At 41.0% G+C, this 21,786-nt stretch overlaps 1 protein-coding gene and 1 long non-coding RNA gene across 5 annotated transcripts in view; one reads left to right on the top strand and one right to left on the bottom strand.

Annotated features, from left to right (window-relative positions):
* The window catches only part of Ptp69D (Protein tyrosine phosphatase 69D), a 184,071-nt gene extending 162,497 nt beyond the window's left edge, over positions 1-21,574 (top strand). Inside the window, exons 8-23 of one of the 2 annotated variants that reach the window (XM_022831034.2) lie at positions 4,484-4,588; positions 5,976-6,090; positions 7,077-7,176; positions 9,346-9,495; positions 9,922-10,282; positions 10,669-10,910; positions 11,415-11,446; positions 12,006-12,118; positions 13,849-13,939; positions 14,264-14,604; positions 14,996-15,289; positions 15,552-15,795; positions 16,082-16,158; positions 16,394-16,657; positions 17,003-17,362; positions 17,656-21,574. In XM_022831034.2, coding sequence (XP_022686769.1) covers positions 4,484-4,588; positions 5,976-6,090; positions 7,077-7,176; positions 9,346-9,495; positions 9,922-10,282; positions 10,669-10,910; positions 11,415-11,446; positions 12,006-12,118; positions 13,849-13,939; positions 14,264-14,604; positions 14,996-15,289; positions 15,552-15,795; positions 16,082-16,158; positions 16,394-16,657; positions 17,003-17,362; positions 17,656-17,739 — 2,973 coding nt within the window. In that variant the 3' untranslated portion in view covers positions 17,740-21,574. Of the gene's footprint in view, positions 1-4,483; positions 4,589-5,975; positions 6,091-7,076; positions 7,177-9,345; positions 9,496-9,921; positions 10,283-10,668; positions 10,911-11,414; positions 11,549-12,005; positions 12,119-13,848; positions 13,940-14,263; positions 14,605-14,995; positions 15,290-15,551; positions 15,796-16,081; positions 16,159-16,393; positions 16,658-17,002; positions 17,363-17,655 lie in introns of both variants that reach the window. The other variant, XM_022831032.2, reaches the window with a different exon arrangement.
* The window catches only part of LOC111259216 (uncharacterized), a 20,308-nt gene continuing 4,747 nt past the window's right edge, over positions 6,226-21,786 (bottom strand). The window contains exons 1-2 of one of the 3 annotated variants that reach the window (XR_015310486.1): positions 9,871-10,003; positions 6,226-7,221 (exon numbers count right to left, since the gene is read on the bottom strand). This is a non-coding gene — a long non-coding RNA (uncharacterized LOC111259216). Of the gene's footprint in view, positions 7,222-9,870; positions 10,004-10,106; positions 10,196-21,786 lie in introns of those variants that run through there. The other 2 variants (XR_015310485.1, XR_002679503.2) reach the window with 2 other exon arrangements.

The following is a 21,786-nucleotide window of genomic DNA, read 5'->3' as shown; positions in this document are numbered from 1 at the left end:
ATATACGTTCATTCCTCACGTAGTAGTGTTGCTCAACGGCTGTTGCCGGCCGACGAAGCACATTGGCGGGCACGTATAGCTTGCCTCATCTTCACAAAAATATTCGGCCGATGTTTTTTCCTGCGGTCATACGATATGGATAGAGAATAATGGCGGTGGAGTCGTTGAAATAGTTGTGGTTGGGGATGATCTAATGAGTAGCGAAGGCTTAGCCTGCACCAACGAGTTCATCGTATACCGTTTTTTAATGCTACTTGTTAGACTGGGGAAGAAGGAGGGAAGCGGGAGTTGAGTGACTGTTACATGCTACAATAAAGGGTGCGTGCTTATAGCGCTTGCGCCACGATAAGATGCCACCCATAAAAGTTTCCTCCGCTGTTTTGCGTTAGCATTCGACGAGCACGAGAAGTCAAAAGCGGAACGTGCTGCTATTTTTGCTATTGTCATTGTTTGTGGTACTGCTAATACCGTAGTGCTGCGGTTGCCGTGATTGGGTTAAAGTCGTTGTTAATCATAATAAAATATATTATTATGAGCTTTATTAATGCCTCATTCTCCAACTCTCTCTCCTTTTCGCCATACCCTACCCTTTATTACGTTCTGTATGTTGTTGGGTGTACCGGGGTCGTGTGAATGGGTAATGGCGCAGGAGACACGCTTTACGGGATAAGGGGGGGGGGGGGGGCGACGCTGGCTGACTTAGCCTTGGGGTTGCTTTATGGCAAGATATGGTTGGTCAATTCATTCACCGACAATGGCATTTAAAGCGCAATTTAATTTAATATTGATTAACTGTCTTTGGTGCTTCCATATCCAGCAATTTTATTACAAACACGTATCTATGTCAATCATTGGCTCAAATCAATAACTAATCAAACGACTCGAAACACTTTGACAATACTTTATTGATAACAAAACTAAACACCAAAAATTACCGAGAGGCCCAAAATGACTGTGAATCATCCTGAATCTCTTCAATAATCTCTGTTAAGGACCTTATCTAATACCAATGGAACGTAAAAGTTATATTCTAATGCATGTATATATATATATATATATATAATCTAATAGCAAACGCGCATTTCAGTGCTCAAGTGTACTAGAAAGGCTTTACATATCTTTTCAAACGACCAACTGTTGTTTGAAAACAGTCTTCATAGAAACACCCATATTTCATGAGAACATAACTCAAGTAGCCTCAACGTTTAGAGTTTTACGTCTGTTATGGCCGTTAGGCATTTCATCAAACAGGTGGTAGCACAAAACAAAGTGTGCCTATTCTTGGACTTGAACCTGGACTACAACGTACCTCTAGGACTGCAGTTACCTACTGCTACTAATCTATCACGGAGACAACTAAAAGAGCCTAAATCCTTTTAACCTTCGTGAGCCATAGATCTCCCTCGAGGATACACCATAGGCTACACATAATAGGCGCTATGAAACAGGTTTCGAATAAGGCCGGCTTTGAAGTTGATTATAATAATCACAAAACTGTCATTCTAAACTAGGGCGGCGTTTGTTATTTTTCTCTGATTTATATAGTACGAAACATGAAATTGTCGACCAATATTAAATTTCACTTGAACCAACTTTGTTGAATAAACAAATAATTTTTTATGATATGCCTCGCCGTTTACATACTCAAATTTGGGCCGCGAATGGATCCCAACTTTGATCATCGACTTTCCACTTACTCCCTCGATCTTGACCTCATCGATGACTTTTTAGTACTTATAATAAAATATATTTCTAATATAATCGATGATACGCATATACGTACTAAGTAAGAAACCTCGTACAGATCAACAATGGGCAACAGGAAATGTTAACGGCAATCAACGAGAAACAATAACATAAAATAGCTCTATTGATTGGAGATTCGAGTGCTCCTATACCCATCAGTTACGGAACGAACATTTTGTCTTCCCACCTCGTGTTACCCCCAATAACCTACGTATATGCATCAGCATTGACTAAATCGAATCCCGTATCCGATTACTAGAGGAAGACAAATAAGCTCTGACACAAAGAAGAAGGCAGTGAAAAAATCGGAGGTTCAGAAGACTAGACCTCGACGCCTTTGGTTTAAAAAGGTTTTGGCCAGGACCAAGTCCCCAAATAGAGGAAGAGAAAATGGCGGAGTTAGCATATCTGACACAGCCGAAAGACGCTATTGTTTATTCAATTTGCTACTCCAAGGTTATTGAAGCAGTGGTCCGCACTTTGGTCTCTACAGCCACTGCCTGTATTTTCCATAAATAACAATTTGTGACCTAGTTGGACCCTGCATTGCCAGAACATAGAAGAACAATAGAGCATTCTAGCGTTCAGGATAACGAAACAATCCGTATCATAAAATGCGTGCCAATAACAAAAACAACGCAGTTTGAGGTCGGCGGTCCCAGTGAACCCACTTGATATTCTCTTTCATTAGTTCTTAGGAATACAGGAACTAAAACGATATAATAAAACAGTCAATATGTTGGGTGCATATGAAGTATAAAGGGCAAATTTATTTCCGGTCTTGCGTTATCTTTTCATTGAAAAGATAATGGCTGTAGTACAGATGAAGCAAATTTCAAAAGGCTTCTCTGTGTACCTATAGCGTTTTTCGCCCTGTTTGCAAAAATAGGTGTTCTTTTAAATTGCAATTTTTAACTTGTGGAGCAGTCTGAAGTTGAAATGTAATTACAGTTCTAACAACTTTCACAACTTTATCACACAAATGATGCCCTTTTTCTTAACCAATAGGTATTTGAAAGGCTGCACTGCATCTCGATAAAGTGTTCTAGTCCCGGCTATAACAGGAGCTTAAGATTAATCTTGTAAAACATAATCCAGGATCTCAGTTTTCTATAGCTTATACATTTAAAAATAAATTGGTGGTACGTCCTTACAATTTTGAAAAAATTATCTAGGTCACCCAGCCAACACGATTTAATTACGCACCTGTACACTGTCGTATCAGAATTATCTATATATATTTTTATTAAAAAGTGTCTTCAACAGGATTAATTCATTATCTGTTGTTGAAAAATTAGACATTTAGGTATTTATAATACCACGCTAAATCGGTTACGCTCCTACTTAACGAATCGCCTCTACCAGATGTGAATTAGTTTTACCTCCGGCGTTCTTCAGGGGATTTACGTTTCTCTAACGTAGTATACTATATTTGTATCAGACATAAATTGATACCTATCAAATGATGTAAGACTTATTAAAGACGCCGGTGATCTGAGAGTGCTGTTTTTTTTTTAATTGTCGCTGTGGACGGCGTCTTCCGGTGGTGTCATAAAAACGGGATGCTCCAAAGTAAACAAAGTAAATGTGAGTCTTTTAAACAAATTGTATCGTCAACTATAATAATATCGAAATTTTCGCTGCTGCTTCCACGAAATGTTCAGACTTTTTTTTTTCGTTGGCATTGCTCGCTTGAAGGAAACAACGAGGGTTTGCTATCTCCTCTTTCACGTTTGTAGCAGAAAAAATGTACGTGCATTTCAGAAAAATCAACAGGCAAAGCTCGTAAAAAATTGTTTTTTTATGTGGTACTAAATGATACGAGAAGTCGTCGTTTGATTCGGGCCAGGGAAATAGTAGTGCGAGCCGAACTTGTAAATAATATCTATGTTTGAAGATGCCTGTACAGATGAATGTGCAAAATCGGTGTTTTTGCTCAGCTCAAAGGAGGTGCTTTGGTACTGGTGATGATAAGGATCCCACTGTTTTTGTACATACCACTTCTCTGACATAGTAAGTTCTTTTCCAACGAATGTATACTATATACAAATGTAAATTTAATTATAAACAGACAATTAGATCTATAGAGTTATGACTCAATCCAGGCCTTCCAGCGGAAGTTAAACAAATGCTTAGGTTTAGCTGCTCCCTCAAACAGTCACGTGACCATTGGACGATCATCAGTATCACTTGCAAGTTACAAGTAAGTAAAGAAATAAGAAGAAGGTCATTTGGCAAATTCGACGCTTCATGAATGTTAGACAAATGTTCGTCTGTGTAAGATATTTTATTGAACTTAACACAACAACACTCCCACATCGACTGGGACCAGGTAAATTAAACGCAGGACTGCTGGTAACACGTTACTCGTTGTCCTGTTATTGATGCTCGTGTTAAAAAAGTCGGTAAATACAACTTTTTTTTTGACCTACATTCCACACATATGGCCATGCTATTTGTGGTCTACAGCTAAGTAGCGATCCTTCCAACGCATTCATCTCATTTTGACAAGGTGCATTTAAAGCACAATATTGTGTAGCTACATCAAATGGCAAAATCGTACCCTAATTAAAATGAAATCCATTTGAATTTCTTTCATCAGGCATACGCAGATACTACTATTAGGTTCTGTAACTGGGAAACTACTTAAGGTACAATATATCCTACTGCCCTATATAGATGAGTTCACAGCGTGCTGCAAAGAAGAGCTTTGTCATCATTTACCAAATATTTTCAGATTACGCTTGAGGGAAGTGCGATTTTTCGAAGAGAGACAGGAGCGTTAGAGACAGAAAACGTACTCGAGGCCCACGAGGTGAACGCCACGACGACGCAGTTTCGGGTAAGTTTTTCGTAGATGGACATTTAAGAGAAATTTAAGAGAAAAGATTTTGTATAAACAAAATCGGTCATTCAAGAGGAAAATTTTTCTTTGGAGTTGTGTTTAAGACTACGCAGCTACTTCAACGATTGTTTTGCCTATGCTAGAAGTATCGTTCCTGGTGGCTGTATTTATTCCATACAACGACTACTCATCAGGATTACAATTTCAAGCTAGGACTTGAACCGCTCACACGCTGGTTTTATTCTGCAGACGTGTTTTTGATAGCATGGGTAAGCAAGTTGATGTTCTCATCTCAGGACGTATAAGAGTATGACATCTCCCTCACTGTATACGACATATAGAATATAAACATTAGCCGAAAGTTTACCGACCTTGTTGTGAGTAAGGCCGAATTGTGAGTAAGGCAAAGTTCATTTTTGCGGTCGATATTTGTATCGATGATAAGAATTCTGCCATTATTTGCTATTTTAATCTGGAAAGAATTGAGAAGCAAATGATATCAATCAAATCGCCTCGTTCTATTGGCTTCAGAGGCCATCTATCTGACTTTTGTGATATATGATGTACATCTGAGGTCCTTTTGATTAACCCGTGACGTAGTACGCCCACTCAGTCCAAATGCGTTCGTTAGGGACTTGATCGAAATAGAAGGATCGTGAGAAATGTACTTTTGGGAACCATCGGTTAACTCTGGAGTAACTCGCGCTATTTTTCTTTGTTGCGGATGATTCGTTGTGCTGGGCTAAAGTCTGCCTCTGTTTACTCTGAAGAATAGTCAAGGCGACACGGTACACTGTCGATCTAAGGTAACCCAAGAATTACTATTCCACTTAGCTCATTAACATTTCGTCCAACGCAAAAGCACTGGGTATTATCTAAGCTTTGATCGAATTTCGGAGTTTTTCGCCATGACGAGTTTATTTTTTTTCCAGCATCGAGAATAGGTGATGAACACAGCTTTTAGACGACCCACCGGAGTTTAACCCAATTTAGATTCCGCCCTATAAAAAGTTACTATATATATATATATATGGTGTAGCAGAAGTCACTTCACAGTTGGACGCTAATGTGGCCAGAGCTACGCGAACGACTATGATAAAGAACGTTCCATCGCGAAAATATCGTAACATCTTTTTAATTATCACATGAACTAACAACGTGAGCCCGCGACCTTCTATAGCCGCCCGTTTATTCATCTCCGATACGCTTGCTACACATGTGTTTAAAGCACTCACTGTATGAAAGGGTTGATTGCATTGTGTTAATAAACAACCACAAATATGCCATTTCCTATTTTTGTTTTACTTCGAGCGTACTTACAAAATGGTAATGAGGAACCTGGGTGCATGACAGAGCTAGCTGACTCGTGTATTCTCTTTTTTAGGTGGCTGTAAAACCTCACACTAATTACACTGTTCGTGTCTGCACAATCAATCGCGCAGGGTGTGGAAACCTCAGCGGGATAAGCGTCAAGAGCGCGTGCATCTCTCCGCCTATTGGTAATTTTTTTAAAAAAGCATTCGCCCTCACAGAACGTTACGTAGTTGAATTTGGAAAACAATGTTTTCTACTCTATTATCTAGCGTCATTTTAGAGTTTGTTTTTGCTATTATAAGTAATTAAAGAACCCGGTAGTTTTATGCAGTTCCTTTCGTCCCTTTATTTTATTTACCATTTTTTTTGTAACATTTCATGATTATAGAGAGGGTGTTACATCTGGCAGAAAATGTCGATGTGCTAATGCTGGAAAAGAGTGATTTTCGTTTATAGATCTTTGGCTAATAGGTAAACATTGTTTTAGATGTTCTTTAAAGGTATAATTTTAGGGTGAAAGAGAGAAGCATATGATTTCATTTGACAATAAATAGAGTAACTTTTTAGTACAATCAGACGACGATAAGGATGACGATATTAAAAATATGAACAAAATACTGCTGACCCTGATGTTTGCGGCTCGCAGAGCATCGAGAAACGATACTGTCCCAGCAAAACATATTATGCACGAATAACAGTATAACGATATGGAGTTTCCCTTACATTATTACTACATTGCCTTATCTCCACACATTGTAGACGGCAACAACTTATCTTAACTTATAAGGTAAAATATCGCAATTGTTATTCAACATTTCACGTTAGCTCTAGAGAGGGTTTTTTTTTTTTTTGTTTTTTCCCAATAACAGAGATTCAGTAGTTGCACATATATGTATAATAATCATAAAAAAAACACCTCGCTGCTCGGCAATAACTTTTCGGCTCGTATTGCGATAGACCGCAGTTGTACATACTTCGCTTATAAGTAGATTAATAGTTGGGCCAGCCGGTCGCTTGTTGTTCTAATCCCAGTATAAATGTGAACGATCGCACGAAATATTGGCTATTTACCTCTCTCTTACCAATATTTTCCTAGTTATCTTTTTTTTTTTTCTAGATAAATCGAAGTCTTCAAACTGACATGGTCTCCTTTGACATTTCCGCATTTCAGTGCCGCCTGCGCTACCGAGGTTCAATTTGGAAAAAGGTGATCACGATAAGCAGCTTCGGCTCAAGATGATACGCGTCTCAGAACGAGTGGCCGAGATCTTGTACGTATCGCGAACCTGCAGCGTGCAGCAAGCACTCTTCATTGCCTATAGATAAATGATTATTTAATAATACTTATTTAGGTTATACGCAGATGCCGGTTGGAATGGAAGGTGAATATTAAGCACAAACTGGATATGTACACAAGTATACGTTTTTTGGTTCTGAATAGAAGTCGTTAAATCATATCATTTAGTTGGCTGAAAACGGTAACTATCAAATGATCAATGTGCTGCATTTACCGTTACACATGTAAAAACAGAACAATTGTTTTTGTCAAAACTTCATCGACGTTAATTTAAAAAAAAACAAGAGACATTGGAAAAAAACTAATCAACTATATTGCGTTGGCAATTTGTTATTCAATTTGGCAATTTGTAATTACTTGAGTATGTTTTCAATGTCACTGATCGACGATACGCCTTTACCGATATTCAAAACAAAGACGTTTGGCCCTTAGCTATGATAATGGTGCTTAGCACGACGGAATCTGTTCTATCGGGACCATGACTCTCAAATGTTCCGGAATAGTGATTATATGGACAACGACAATTTGTGAGTGGCAGTTCTTCGCCTAACCTTCCACCTCATTGGGCCAGAATGTAACGTGGAAGATCGAACTGGAGGATGCGGGCTAAAAAGGTTTTCGTGAACCTGGCGTTTTTGTGGATATGCGAAGGCAAGAGGCTGACGGTAGCGGCAACGGCTGCTTCTGTCGAACGACAAATATACACAGAACTGCTTGTACTTGCATCCGCCCTACCTTCGCAATCTTACTCATCTGGATTAGCCTTTGTTCCTGCCTGTTGCATATGTGTTCTTTTGTTGAGGGCTAAGAGAGATGGAGTGTAGTCGTTCGCGAACAGTGACAAACAAGACCTGCTGCTACGGTGTGCAGCAGTATGACACCAGCCGTCGTCTTGGACTCTGTCAATCAAGGAAAGAGGGCCTAGAGGGATGTTGCAGTCGCGACAGGCTAAGCCCGCATCCCATCCCTCTCGAAGCCCTACCGATCCGCAATAATGCCCAAAAGCCGAAAGATACCGAATCCATTAGTAACAGGCGTGGTCGGTCTCTTTGACCACATGTGTCCTTTGGCGACTCACAACTTACACAACGACCTTTGTTTGTGTTTACCTCAAATTTTTTTTCTTTATCCAGCGGCCTCTCCTTTGTACTGTCTCAATTTTCATGCTGCTTTTTTTTATTATAAGGCTTCTAGACTTTGTTCTGGTGCCATTGCAATAAAAGAACTTAGATTGTTATTATTGAATAAAAATGCATTTTTAATATGAAAATAACTGCTGTTTAAATTGAGATAGTTTGTTCTCAATGAAGGCACGTGACTATCTATTTACGTTGGATTAGAATTTCAATCAATTTTAGTTGCTATCAAGAGCAGACTGTAACGACGGGACGCCGAAATCTGCATTTCAGCAGTTATCTGTGTGACGGGCATCTTAATTTCGCTGCTGCCTTTTTTGGCTTCTGGCGTCTAATTGAGAACTTGTTTTAATGCGATATTTTAAAAATTGCTCTGAAAAAAACTTTCCCGTTGAGAACTCACAGTAATACAGAAGCACCTTGCGAATACACGAGCATACTTTTGCTTATTTCCTCAACAAAACTATTCAACAAAACTGATATGGATATTTTCAAAAGATACTCACACATCACGGAACGAGTTCGATCATCGGTGACATGAAAGGTAACGAGCGATAATTTTAACAGCAGAGTTACTACTTGCTGCTAAGTAAAAGTAATTGGGATTTTGTCAACTATTTATACAGTTCCGCTAATTTATTTATCTTCTAACGCTTATCTTTGGCGATTCTAAGGGATACTTAGACAAGGGCCTTGTCATGAGATATAAAATTGCCATCAAAACGTGCGCTTCCAAAGCCTTAGTTAAAGCGACTGAATCATGAGTGTTATATAAGTACATAATTTTATTTAACTATGTAGCTGAAGAGTTCGAGCCCGAATTATGCTTGATAATGAAAACCTCATACTGCATTGTTCTATGTGTTATCCCATCAACTTGTTCACAGATATGTGCTGTATTTAATAGCCCATGGTCTAGCATAGCAAAATATTAAAAACAATAGGAAGCGTGTGCGGAAAATCAGGCCGTCTATATCTGTAGTTTTTATGTGATTATCTTGTTACAGGTGTTATCGGGTTGTCCTAATTAAGCTTCCAATCGGAGACATTTTTCGGTTGCTTCCGCGAGACCCAACAGAATTAAATGTTACTTCATGGGAAATGGCCCATAAGCCCGAAACGCACATTGGAGCCTACGTTGCTGAGTCCATTCCCAGGTAAGAAGCGGTGCATTAGACCAAACGGCGAATTCTTTTTTTGCATACGGCTGTGCCCAATAACTTGTTTTCCTACCTCGAAAACCGAATATTTCTTATCTCACGACATATCGTCATAAATGGCAGAATAATAATAGGAAAATTTTTGCGCTTATCTAATCTCGTAATACCGAGTCGAAGCTTGCTCGATTTGGTACACAAGTGCAGCCGTTTCTAGCTTTTTTTTTTTTTTTTTTTTTCTGCAAACGAGCCAGTCAATGGCGATTGATCTTGATCAGCACGCTCATTAACTGCAATAAAAAACCGAATGCAGCAAATGCATGACTGTAATTATCTTATCGCTAGCGAGACGCAGATGTAGCTAGTGATACTTACAATGGAGAGATCTCTGTACAATTTCTTATTGATGATACCGTGTTTGTCCAGCGAGGAGCTTCCCGAAGAGGTGATTCTTGGTGACCTTCAAGGATTTCACTGTGATTCGTCGTTGCTAGTCAAGCTACCCCAGCGACTTCGAGGTATCTCAAATCGACACAACGTTAGCGCCCAGACCGGTGCCGTCACCGGGATGATCCCCACTTCCAGTCAGCATGGACTCAAAACTAAACCAAGCGGCAAAAGCTCAACCGACGACGAGGAACTTCGGCGGCTACAAACTATAGATGACATTGCTACCTACCGGAGAAGGAGGACAGTATACCTGCAAGGTAGACAGTTGCATCGGAGAGATACGTCAGGAATACAAATCGACAGTGCCAGTAGCACCGCGCAGCCATCCTCCTACCAGGTGCGGCCCTCGCTTTCGAACGCTGGATCTTAAGCATAATTACAACATATTTACGATAAGAATGATGCACAAAACTCTATCTCGTTGCAATGATTTTTGACTAACTTTGGCTGTAATGGTAAATGGATAAAAGAATCAGCGTATGAAAGCCCCACTATCAGCAGGAAAATCCACCATGTTCCTACATTGTCCCCCTTGGAAAACGGGATGGCTTTCTTTTCATCTTAAAGAACAATTCGTAAAAAGTGTATGACAAATCAAAAGCCTCATATGCAAGTCTTTATCACTGCTATATCGTTTATTTGTGACACGAAAAAAACTCGTTCGCGCTATGAAAATTAGTGATAAAGGAAATTAATACCACCTTTGTCGATTGATTAACACAGCATCGTGAAATTTATGACGGGCTGCTGTCATCGAAAACGAACTATACAGGATATGTGGAGATTCACGTGCGCGGCGAGAACGGGACCGTCCTGTCCCGCCAGAGTGGATACTTCCCTCCTGTCGAAACGGGTGCGGACCGCACCGCCGTCGCCCACGACTCCCCTGCGGCACTTTTTGCCGCTTTACTTTCAGGACTTCTGCTTGTTATTTTAATGCTGCTCGTACTCGTCTGTCTCATCAGGTGAACAACACTGTACATGTGCGACAATACTTGTTTCCTAATATTTAAGAGCCTAAACTCTGTAAAAACTGATGTGGTTCCGTGCCTCCTACCAGCTTACTACAATCCAGATCTAGCAAAACATTTACAGTTCAAGTTGCCCTTCGAAGCCCTAGAGTGTAATGCAGAAGACATTTATGCATGATGCTTCTCCGTAAATTTAGCTGAACCAGTGCTTCTCACACATAGTGGTTCGTATAGACGAGGAGAAAGCTCGACAGGAGAGCCGATTACTATCCGTCTAAATCATTATGACGTCTTGTGGGCGCCTGTCGAATGTTCAGCTTGTCTACGACATGGTCAATTTAAATTAGCCTTGTTTCACTCAAGCAAGGAATGGGTTTAGTTGCAACAATAAAGTTAGTTATCAATAATAATATCTCATTGCTTTGGGTCTGCGGACCATTTTCCTGCGCCATCTTTATCCCTTGTGGCCTGATGTTCTCTATTATTTGGTTGTTACAGAAAGAAGAGTTTGAAGCTGTATACTGATCCAGGTGAGGAACTTCTGGACGATTCCCGGCTGTATGCTGAGTTGCGCCTTTCGACGCTGCTCCGTCACGCCCTCCTCAAACCCATCCCTGTGAACATTATCAGTCGTAAGCAGAAACTACAACTCTAAGAATCGCCGCCACCGAGCCAGCACAGCACAGCTGAATCCTCTTGAGCAACGCAATCCTTTGTCTATTTGTCTAGCTCCCCATCCCCTCTGCCATCCCTCTCTCCCTTGTTTTTCTGCGTGTCCTTGTTCTGGAAGCCTTCATTCCTGCGAAAGAGGTTCATCTCTTGTTGCGAACCTGCGCTCCAGCTGTCTACACACGCACACGTGTCAACCTCACCTAAAATGCTGACAGTACTATACGGATGTATCGCGAAAGAAATCTTTGAAGCCGTATATGAGATTATCACTAAGTATACCCTGTCTTTTCTCTGATGATTTTACAGTTGGGCGTTGGCGTTGTGAATATCGCTGACGCACTGGTATCTCTTTATATGGGCGAGTTGGGCAATCCATAATAGAGCTTCTAATATTATTTTTTCTTGATGCTGTTGCAGCAAGTGTAAAAGAGCCTCCTCCAACGTCAATGCCCATCAAAGCGCATAACCTTCCAGCTGCCTTCATTAAACGACACGCCGACAACGACCACCTATTTCAGAACGAGTTTGACGTGAGTATGCACCTCACTATAGGGACATCTGTCTTGCTTCTTGACGGTTCACCTTTTTCACATCCGCTTCATCTTTTAGACGTGATGTAAGCTGAACTCGTTTCTTACGTCCATCGAGGAAAATGCCTATTACTTTTGTATCCTATAATATTATAAGGCCTATAATATTGTAATTATATGCTAGTAATAAGCTGCAACTGGCATTAATAAAGCTGCTACTCCTGGCACATAAGCATCAGCTCATTTCGGGTGATGTTCGTATAGCCGAACGGGTTTAGTCATTGAACAACTAGGGACCGTCTCAAGAGTGAAGACGCAGACAGAATAAAACAAGAATTAAAAGATGAGAAAAAGTAAGAGAGGAAGATAGGGGGCATTTGTGATGCGCTAGAAGCGGAAGCTTGGATTGGAGGCCCAAAGGAATATGCTATGGAATGAAAGAGAGCAAACGAATGTACGCCATACGATTGCTACAACGTAAACGAGAAGAGTCAGCGAACAACGCAGATGTCAAGAGAGTTAAAAATACAAATCCACTTGCCAGTAACAAAGTTGTGTTACACCCTCCCTCAAATGACGAACGTAATGTGTGGGCGGGGCAGAGATGGATGGAGAAGGTCAGAGGAACGGTCGCGAAGACGATAATCGTGACGATATCACGGCACAACTAACCTTGAAAACAGCACTTAAGAGTGGCAGCACCAACAGCGTTATCATACCAAGCAGGATAAGACGGGGACAGAAACGAATGCAAGCAGTCGCGAACGCTGTTACTGACCGAGCTGGCAGCAGCAACGGCAAAAAGGCAGGAGTGGCTAGATGAACAATTAAGAGCCTGAAGCTACGCTAAAGAAATTAATCAGCCTTTAAAGAAAGCTTCATTTAAAGCTTCTTTGCAATAGGCTTCTCCTCTGTCAGCGTTGAGCCTACTTTCCACACCAAGCCGACACATAGCGCTGGCGTCATGGGCTCCTACAGGTCCATTTCATAGTCATACTGACGAATATACAAACAGAAAAGAAAGGAGAAAAGGGGCAGACACGAGACCCACGGCGGCTAACGACGCAGCATTACTGCAGTATGAATGACACTTGTACAGATCGTATCTGTCGATGTGTGAATTTTTATGTGCAGAGGTAATCACGAATGCGCCGGCGACTCCGCTACTGCAGATCTTTGTCATGGCAACTCTGTAGAGGGTCTGCATGCATTTTGACAGATTGAAAATCATTGTTACTCGTAATATAGAAAGTAGGTAATAAAACCTCGCCTCGTGTGCGACGGGTATCATTTCGACGTTGTTTGAAAATCAAAAGTGAAAAGAAAGGAATGCTGTGTTGAAGAGAGCTCGAAGTACTTAGGCAAATGGCTACTACGACACGTTACCTATATAATGACTTCACGTTAAACGAAATGAAAGTACTCACTTCTACATATATACTAAGCGGTTGGATAGCTATCCGGATTTAATTATTAATCAACCGTCTATCAAAAAGGTTGACTATGATGAAGAATGCATCTTCCTCACTTAATAGTAGTTACTCTGATCAATATGAGGAGTACTTGTAATCACCGCACACTAAAGGGCTCTCTTAAGGCAGGCCTAGCACACGAATACGCTCGTACGATAATGGAGAAGCCTCCTCGCCAATTTGTGTTAATCTTAAGGTTCAAGTGACCCGATTAATTTTAACTGTTGATATAATTATTTGTCCGTCTTTGTTTTTCAGTTATTACCTGATAAGTTCAAGGATAGAACAACGTACGCCTCGGACGCACCGGAGAATGCCCATAAAAATCGTTATCCGGATATCAAAGCCTGTAAGTTCCTAGGAAATTGCAAGCTGCGTTTATCATAACTGTCAATTTTGCTCGTCTTATATATATATATTACAAAACAGAACACTTGCTTGTGGAATTGATTCTAGTAAATTGATTAGTGAAGAGGCTAGTTACTCCTCTGTGTGTATTCATCGCGCAAATAACATTCGTGTGGGGTTAGGCTGGCAACCGCCAACTGAATCGGTATACGAGTAGTATTAGAATGGATATCTTAATCTAAATACTGGCTTCTGGCTTATTCGTGTTAAATGTATTTGCTACAGGCATCGGACTATGTAAAATGTGTACCGCCCTCTTTTGCAGATGATCAAACTCGTGTGAAGTTAACGCCGCTCGACTCCCAGATGGGCTCGGACTACATTAATGCGAACGTGGTAGAAGGCTGGCGGAACACAAAGACGTACCTATGCTCCCAGGGGCCGACCGATAAGACTCTGCATGACTTCTGGCGGATGATTTGGGAACAGGGAGTTACTGTAGTTGTTATGCTTACGGGCATTGAAGAGCACGGAAAAAGCAAATGCGCTCAATATTGGGCCGACCTCGGCGCTAAGGAGATTGAAAAAGAGTTCATTGTAGGAGTGCTAGCTGTTAGACATTATGCAGATTACTGCGTGCGGAAGTTCCTCGTCAATCGAATTGCGGTAATTGCAACAAAACAACAAAAATCATAATGTTTCTCTTGCTGTGGCCTCGTTTTATAATCGGTTGAAGGAGGCTAAAGTACATATATTTAACTAGCTTTCAAATTCTGAAATGTATGTATGAAAGACTGGGAGTACTAGGTACATACGTTCTAGTTACGCTCTGCGTACAACTAGATTGTTTCGGCAAACAATAATCTAGAAGTGTCCTACCGCCGTAGAAGTAGTAACCGAAAATCTCAATAGATAAGATAAAGAAAAACTCAAATATGAATAGATCTTGCCGTGGATCAGAATCAAAGGTATCATTTTTTAGCACAATGTTGCTGTTCGCATACAGCCAGCCATTGTTGCAGTATATACAACGATTGACAATTGGGTTGTCTTACAGGGCGGTATAACGGAAGAGCGCGAAATCCTTCAGTTCCACTACACGATGTGGAAAGACTTCCTGACCCCAGAACAACCATCATGGATTCTTCGTTTCGTAAAACGAGTCAATGAGCACTATGTGCCAGATCGAGGACCTCTGTTAGTTCATTGTAGCGCGGGAGTCGGTCGCACAGGGACGTTTGTAGCGATTGACATGCTTCTCGATGATTTGGAGGGACCAGGGGATCAGGTAGACATCTTCAGTTGCGTGTCCTATCTTCGACATCAGCGCATGCACCTGGTGCAAACTACGGTACGTGTCAAATATTTACCCATTTTTCATGTATCATCTAATCTTAATCTTAAAGAAAACATACGATTGTAGGGCAGAGTAAAACTTGTTATTGTAGTACTAACATAGTAACGTAAAAAATGGATAGAAGCTATTTCTTTGAGGTGAAAAGCTACGCGGTGTAGCTAGCGAATTGGTTGTACTACAGATACTTGCAGTCCTATTAGCTCTTTTATAGCTAGTATTTGGTTCTAACAAACGCATTTTTGTCTTGATTGTTTAGAAACAATACGTTTTCATATACCGCGCGCTTATGGAGCACGCCCATTTTGGTGACAGCGAGATTGAGATTGGTCATCTCCGCGACCACTACCTTCAGCTGAAAGAAAAAACCAATCTGGAGGGGAAAGACGGACTGGCGCTTGAATTTGAGAAACTCAACGACGTCATAGAAGACCAAAAAAGCTGTCTGGTCGGGCAAATGGAAGCTAATCAGACAAAAAACAGATACAACTTCATTCTTCCGTGTAAGTGTAACATTAAAAGTAATCCAAATCGATCCCTTATAATTTTCTTAAGGGAGCTGGAGAAATCTGTCTGAGTGTAGCAATTTTCGTAGTCTTTAACCTTTTTATAAATCTGAGACGAAGTCTATCTTCTACTCTACATAAATGAATCGATTGAACGATATAGATGACAAACGCATTTTGCAATAGCGGAATTTGTATGATTTAGAATGAAAATAATGTATCTCCTCAACTAATTCAGAATGATATTTTGACTAAGCGTTTCTACCTTTAATATCTATTCCAGATGATATAAATAGAGTAATACTTCCATCGTCACCGTCGAGGGACAATTCTTCGTATATTAACGCGTCCTTCATCCAGGTACTATTCTAATCATTGACTGAGCATTCGCACGCGTCTCACGTAATTGAATTAATATAAAATGGGTCTCCTATTGAGATTGAGTGAAACAAAGTCAAGAATTAGAAGAGCAATAAGGTCTTATATGGTACATTTCAAAAAGAAGCGTTCAGCGTATCCATATATCAGTGACCGTGCGGAGGGTGGGAACAATGCTGCTGCTCATTGTCTGATAGATAATTCAATGATGTTACAGGGATACGATCGATCCCAGTCGTTCATTGTCACACAGGACCCCTTGGATACAACGGTGGTCGACTTTTGGCGAATGATCATCGAACAAAACATCTCAACAATTGTCATGTTAAGTGAGCTTGGATGTTCACCATCGCAAACTAAGTGTCATCCGTACTGGCCTGTCAATTCTGAGCTAATTTGCGACTACGTGAAAGTGAAGTTCGTTCGTGAGGAAGCCAATGATTTTTATATTCGGCGAGACTTTGACATAGTTAACGCAAAGGTAAACAAAAACATGGCCTTTTTCAACTTTGCTAAACTCTAACTAGTAGCAAAACTAAAAAATTACACATATGTTGCATTTTCCGTGTTGTAGAGGTTCGTTGGAAAGCACCCTTTGTTTGTTATCTCGACATTAATTATGTTTAGGGTGATTTCACATTTATCGCACTTCGTGCCTGTTTTAGCAAAACATCTATCTCTTTATATATATATATATATATAATACTTTTGGAAATATCTGTGTTCTTATGAACAACATATGCCAAGATCTAAACGCCCAAACGAGTGGCATTTATGTGTGAAATCAAGGAGATGCTATTTTGTGACGCGCTCGATTTCTTTACAGTCGCTGGAATCACATGGCATTACGCAATTGCAGCACAAAGGCTGGGTGGGACAGATCGAGCAGGATTCGTGCATCTCCATACTAGCAGTAATCGATGCGGCGCAGATGAGTCAAGCCAGCGCACGTATTGGCCTAACGATGACACCCGGGACACCCCATATCGGCGTAGGCGGTTACATTAGTGGAGCTGTCGATCCCGCTGGGCCAATTTGCGTTCACTGCAGCGGGGGTGGCGACCGCTCGTCCGTGTTCGTCACGCTGTTCGAGCTCATTCAACAACTGAGGGCCGAAGAGCGGGTGGACGTGTTTCAAGCCGCAAGATTTACTCGCTCACAAAGGCCCTGCACACTGCAAACGGCGGTAACAAGCTTTTGACCGAAATCAGCATATCATCGGATATTATACAAAAAAACTATTGTGCCACGTGCATGTTGTCACCGTTTATTGGGAACAATTCGGCGCCTTATAGATACGCGATGTTAGGTGTAAAAATTTTATTTTAATATACAATTGAAGGATTAACTTTGTTCAACTATCTGGATTAGAGCACATTAAACACACGTAGCAAACTTCTTCTGCATATATGTGTCCACATGTCCGCACATCATACTGAATCTTAATCGTGTCCCTTGCTTCAATTTAATCCATTACAGAACCAATACGAGTTCCTGTATCGCGGCTTGCTCACCTATATAGAGACCCACCAGTTGTGTGACATGGCTGACACTCAACTTTGAGGAAGGACTCCCTTAGGATGTTTCAATTCAACTGACCCCACTGTCATAGCAATGCCGACGTTGACAGCAGCGGCAGCTGTCGTTCCAGCGAGTGGCGCAGGCGATGGCGGGGGGCTTTGATCCCTTACGTCATTCGCCTTGCTCGTGCATCTGGTGCCTCCAAGCCGTCTTGCAACGCTATCATCCCATCAATCAACAAATCCATGCCGCTCTTTGTGCCCACTATTTCCGCAAGTCATAGCCCTGCTTATGGTCTTGTTGCTGCAGCACAACTTCCCTGAGATAAGCATAGTCATCAGTTTTAGCTGCATCACGTTGCTCATCACCGCAACTATAGGCACGATCTGGATCCTGCTGGCCAAATGGGCGCTACTTTGTCATCTTACGTTGTTGCAGCAACGCCATGCGCCTTTGCTTTTTCTGCCGTCTAAATCGTCTCTGCCAAACCAGCATCTGTAACACCACAGTTACCTGTCAATTGTTCCTTACGATGTCGACCTTCGAGCTGGACGAAGCCTTTGAGCAGGTCCAGTCTAGGGCCTTCAGTTCGACCCTCCCCTCGCCGTTTTCCCTGTCCACATTTTCGACGACCGTTTCGCCGTCATCGTCTAGCGCCACCTAACGACAGCAGCTATAGTGGACGCGCTCGCTCGCTCGCTGAGCAAGCTCTATTAGCTACGCTATGTATTCAACTGCTCAGCATAAGCAGAGAAAAAAGAATATGTACATGTGCATTTGCAATCGTGTTCATACTATATAAATAGAGCTGATATAGCCAGCGACACGTACGACAAACACAGATGGATGGACACTAAGTGAATAAACAGCAGCGGTATGTTATTACTATTAATTATTACAATGGCAATGTGTATCCGAGTAGAAGCATCACAATGATAGTAGTTAAGATTATTAGTATGAATTATTATTGTGCTATCATTACTGTTGTATCTTTGCGCAAAGAAAGCGCAAGAACAGTGTGTCGGTGAACCTCTGTGAGTGTGTGTCATAAAACCAATAGACAAACAGATGGTCGATGAAACGCTTTAGGGCGCTACGGAAGGAGGAGGACATAACCGACTAGGGCCGTATGACGGGGGAGCACTCACTGAACTCCCAGGGCAGAGACAAGCTCTAGTATTAATTTATATTTCTACATGTAACATACCGTCGGAACGTAAGTGATGAAAGGGAAATATTTAAGGTATACATGAATCCGTGACAGGCACGATCTGTTTTAATAATTAACTACGTTGAGATATCACGATAATAAAACTGCGTTGAAACAACTGAAAAAAAAAATAGGAAAAACGAGCTGGTTTGTTGCGTATATTGTTAAGTATAGCGATCGATCAGCAGGCGGTGCGTTCTCTTCTTCTTTCGTTGATTACATACTCGGACAACTAACAATTTCAAAAAGAAAGACGAATGTACGGATACATGTTATACATACATAGGAGACCACAAGTTAGTATTTATTTTCATCGATGTTATAACTAGTATTATTATTATTATCGTGATGGTTATATTGTTAGTCTTAGAAAAGATGGGGTAAATAAAACTGATTGCAATTGATGTAGAATTATGTAATGCTAGTTTTAACAATGTAAGTATTAATACTGTTCACTAGTGATCCGTTGTCGTCACCAGTTGTGATGAATTGCTTTTTGCGAATAGCCTTACGCTTGAGGACCTAATCATCACAAGCCTATGTGCTACAAAGTGTCTCCCAAGAGACACAGCAGCCCTCCCACTGTTAACGAGCGATAAAACGAGGCATATATGCCCTTCACGTTTACCCAAATATTTACGAAGAGACCATTGCGATGAATTGAGCGACATTCGCAGTTAACATCGACATTCTTCATTTCCCAGTAGCGGACAATGTCTAAACGAACAGGCTGCTATAAAGTGAAACAATTGTGCAAAATTAAACTTGACCCGGATATGCAATACCTATTTTCAGTAATAAGCACATAATACTATATACGAAATGGTTTCACGTGACTTCCTCGAAGCTTCTAAGGCACACGTCTTCTGTGCATTAGAATTTCTTTTAAACTCATTCAGCTCAAGTTAGTGTAGTCAGTGACCCAAGACGTCGACGTTCCTGATCGCGTCCGCGTCATCCTGTTTAGGTTATCGCCTAACTGGGTTAAGTTGTCATTGAGAAGCGAGCATTGCTTCAAAGATAGACATCTTCGCCTAAGCTGGTTACATGCAGCATGTGAATCAACGTTGACATTAAGGCTGCTGTCAGGTGTATACTCTTGATTATACGAGAAAGACGTGCCCCTCAAACAATGTTCGCTCCAGACACGTTCGAAACGCAAGCTCTCTACGCTCAAGGTCGATTCCAGGCTTCACTTCAAAGGCATCTTGCAATAAGAATAATCTCTGTAAGAAGCCAGCTGTAACAAGAAAATGCAACTGTCCCCGCTTGCCCTATAAATCTTCATCTCATTAACTCGGTAATCTACAGTTTTGCCTTCATGATTGGAGTACCTCCTATAGAGCGAAAATATTTTTGGCCTTTGGCGACGCTCGGTTTGAGATGCGATATACCATCTGGCTTCGAAGTCTCTTAACATTGTTACGACGGAAACTATGAGATGAGCGCATGCACTCGGTTTGCTATCGAAACTATCTAGCTTGGACATTTTGCCAGTTATTTCGTTACTCTCTTTTGAGAGACAAAAACAGCGTTAAGGACCGCGTAATAATCACATAATGTCTTTGAATCACTCTGTATGCGTAGAGCTTTTCCTATCAGTTGTCCGAATCAGGGCAGCAATAGGAAAATAAACGAATACCAATTCTAGTGAAAGCAAGCGCAAATGGGGGCAGTTAGCTTAATGTTTACAAAAAAAAAGTATGCCAAGCAGAGACGAAGCTCAACGGAACTGAAAAACCACCGACCACAAATAAAACTATAGGCTAGATCTGCAGAGAGCAAGCTTGCAGAACTGTTGGTTGCTTTGTTGATTATTTATCTGACTACAAATTCGATTATAATATTACATGCAATTAAAAATAAAGTATATATTCGAACAGATTCGGATATAAGGTAGAGAAAAAGAACGAGTTTGATCGAGCAGTTGCAGACCAAAAGTGTTAAGCGGGTGACGAGCGTTCGATTCTGAATCTGCCGAGAAAGGGCTCAAACAAAAACGGTGGGGTGTCAAAATAGAAAGGCCTTTAGCTGATTCGCCTTATGGAGATCCCCGCCAACGGTCCACCTGGTAGCCCCAAAAATCTGTGCCGTGTTTTTGTATCATAGAGACCTCGTAGCGAAAGGAAAGGAGTGCATGAGCAAACAGGAGAGAGTGATTTCTATGAACTGCTGTATACTGTAAAACGATGGTAGGAAATGCTGCAAAAATGTCGCTCAATAAAACTAAAATCACAAACAACCAACCATATTTGCTTATACATACTGGTAAATAAACCCAACCGCACTTACAGTTGTGTACAGTGTATAGAGAATTTCAAGAAAGAAAGAAGATTGGAAAGATTACAAGAGACAAATGGTATCATCATCGAAGACGTGACTGAATACATGTCGATAACGAAGTACTGCGACGAGAGGCGACAGACCCCTGACTAACAGATGGACGAACGGATAAAAGAAGAGCAACGAGAATACCAATGCAGCGATCAGCTCCACCATGCGACAGATATGTAGAAGTCATGGCGAATGGCGATATGTCGATGAAAGGCGACGATAATGTTTCGACGAAAAGCCACAAGATGATTTAATAAAATGTGGTGGATTCTTGGGCAAAAAAGTGGGATTATCAATAAAAATGCAAAGGGCTTCAAAGGGAAAACTACTAGATTAAGCGTGTTTTTCTTCCGCTACATATGGCTTACTTCAAAGATAATTAGACGTTCATTAAAACTTTGCTTAGAGCTGCTTCCACCGTCGACCGAAAGACGAAGGGTCATAACAGCACAGCATCGTTCTAGCTAGCTAGCTACCAGGACACATTATGTTTTCTTCTGTACAGTCGCACATATAATGCTGGTTTCTTCTTATAACGCATTATT

This window comes from Varroa jacobsoni, unplaced genomic scaffold, assembly GCF_002532875.2.
Source record: "Varroa jacobsoni isolate VJ856 unplaced genomic scaffold, vjacob_1.0 scaffold_306, whole genome shotgun sequence".
NCBI classification, from domain to species: domain Eukaryota; kingdom Metazoa; phylum Arthropoda; class Arachnida; order Mesostigmata; family Varroidae; genus Varroa; species Varroa jacobsoni.
Note: the sequence above shows the minus strand (reverse complement) of the source record. Positions and strands in the feature narration are given on the sequence as shown.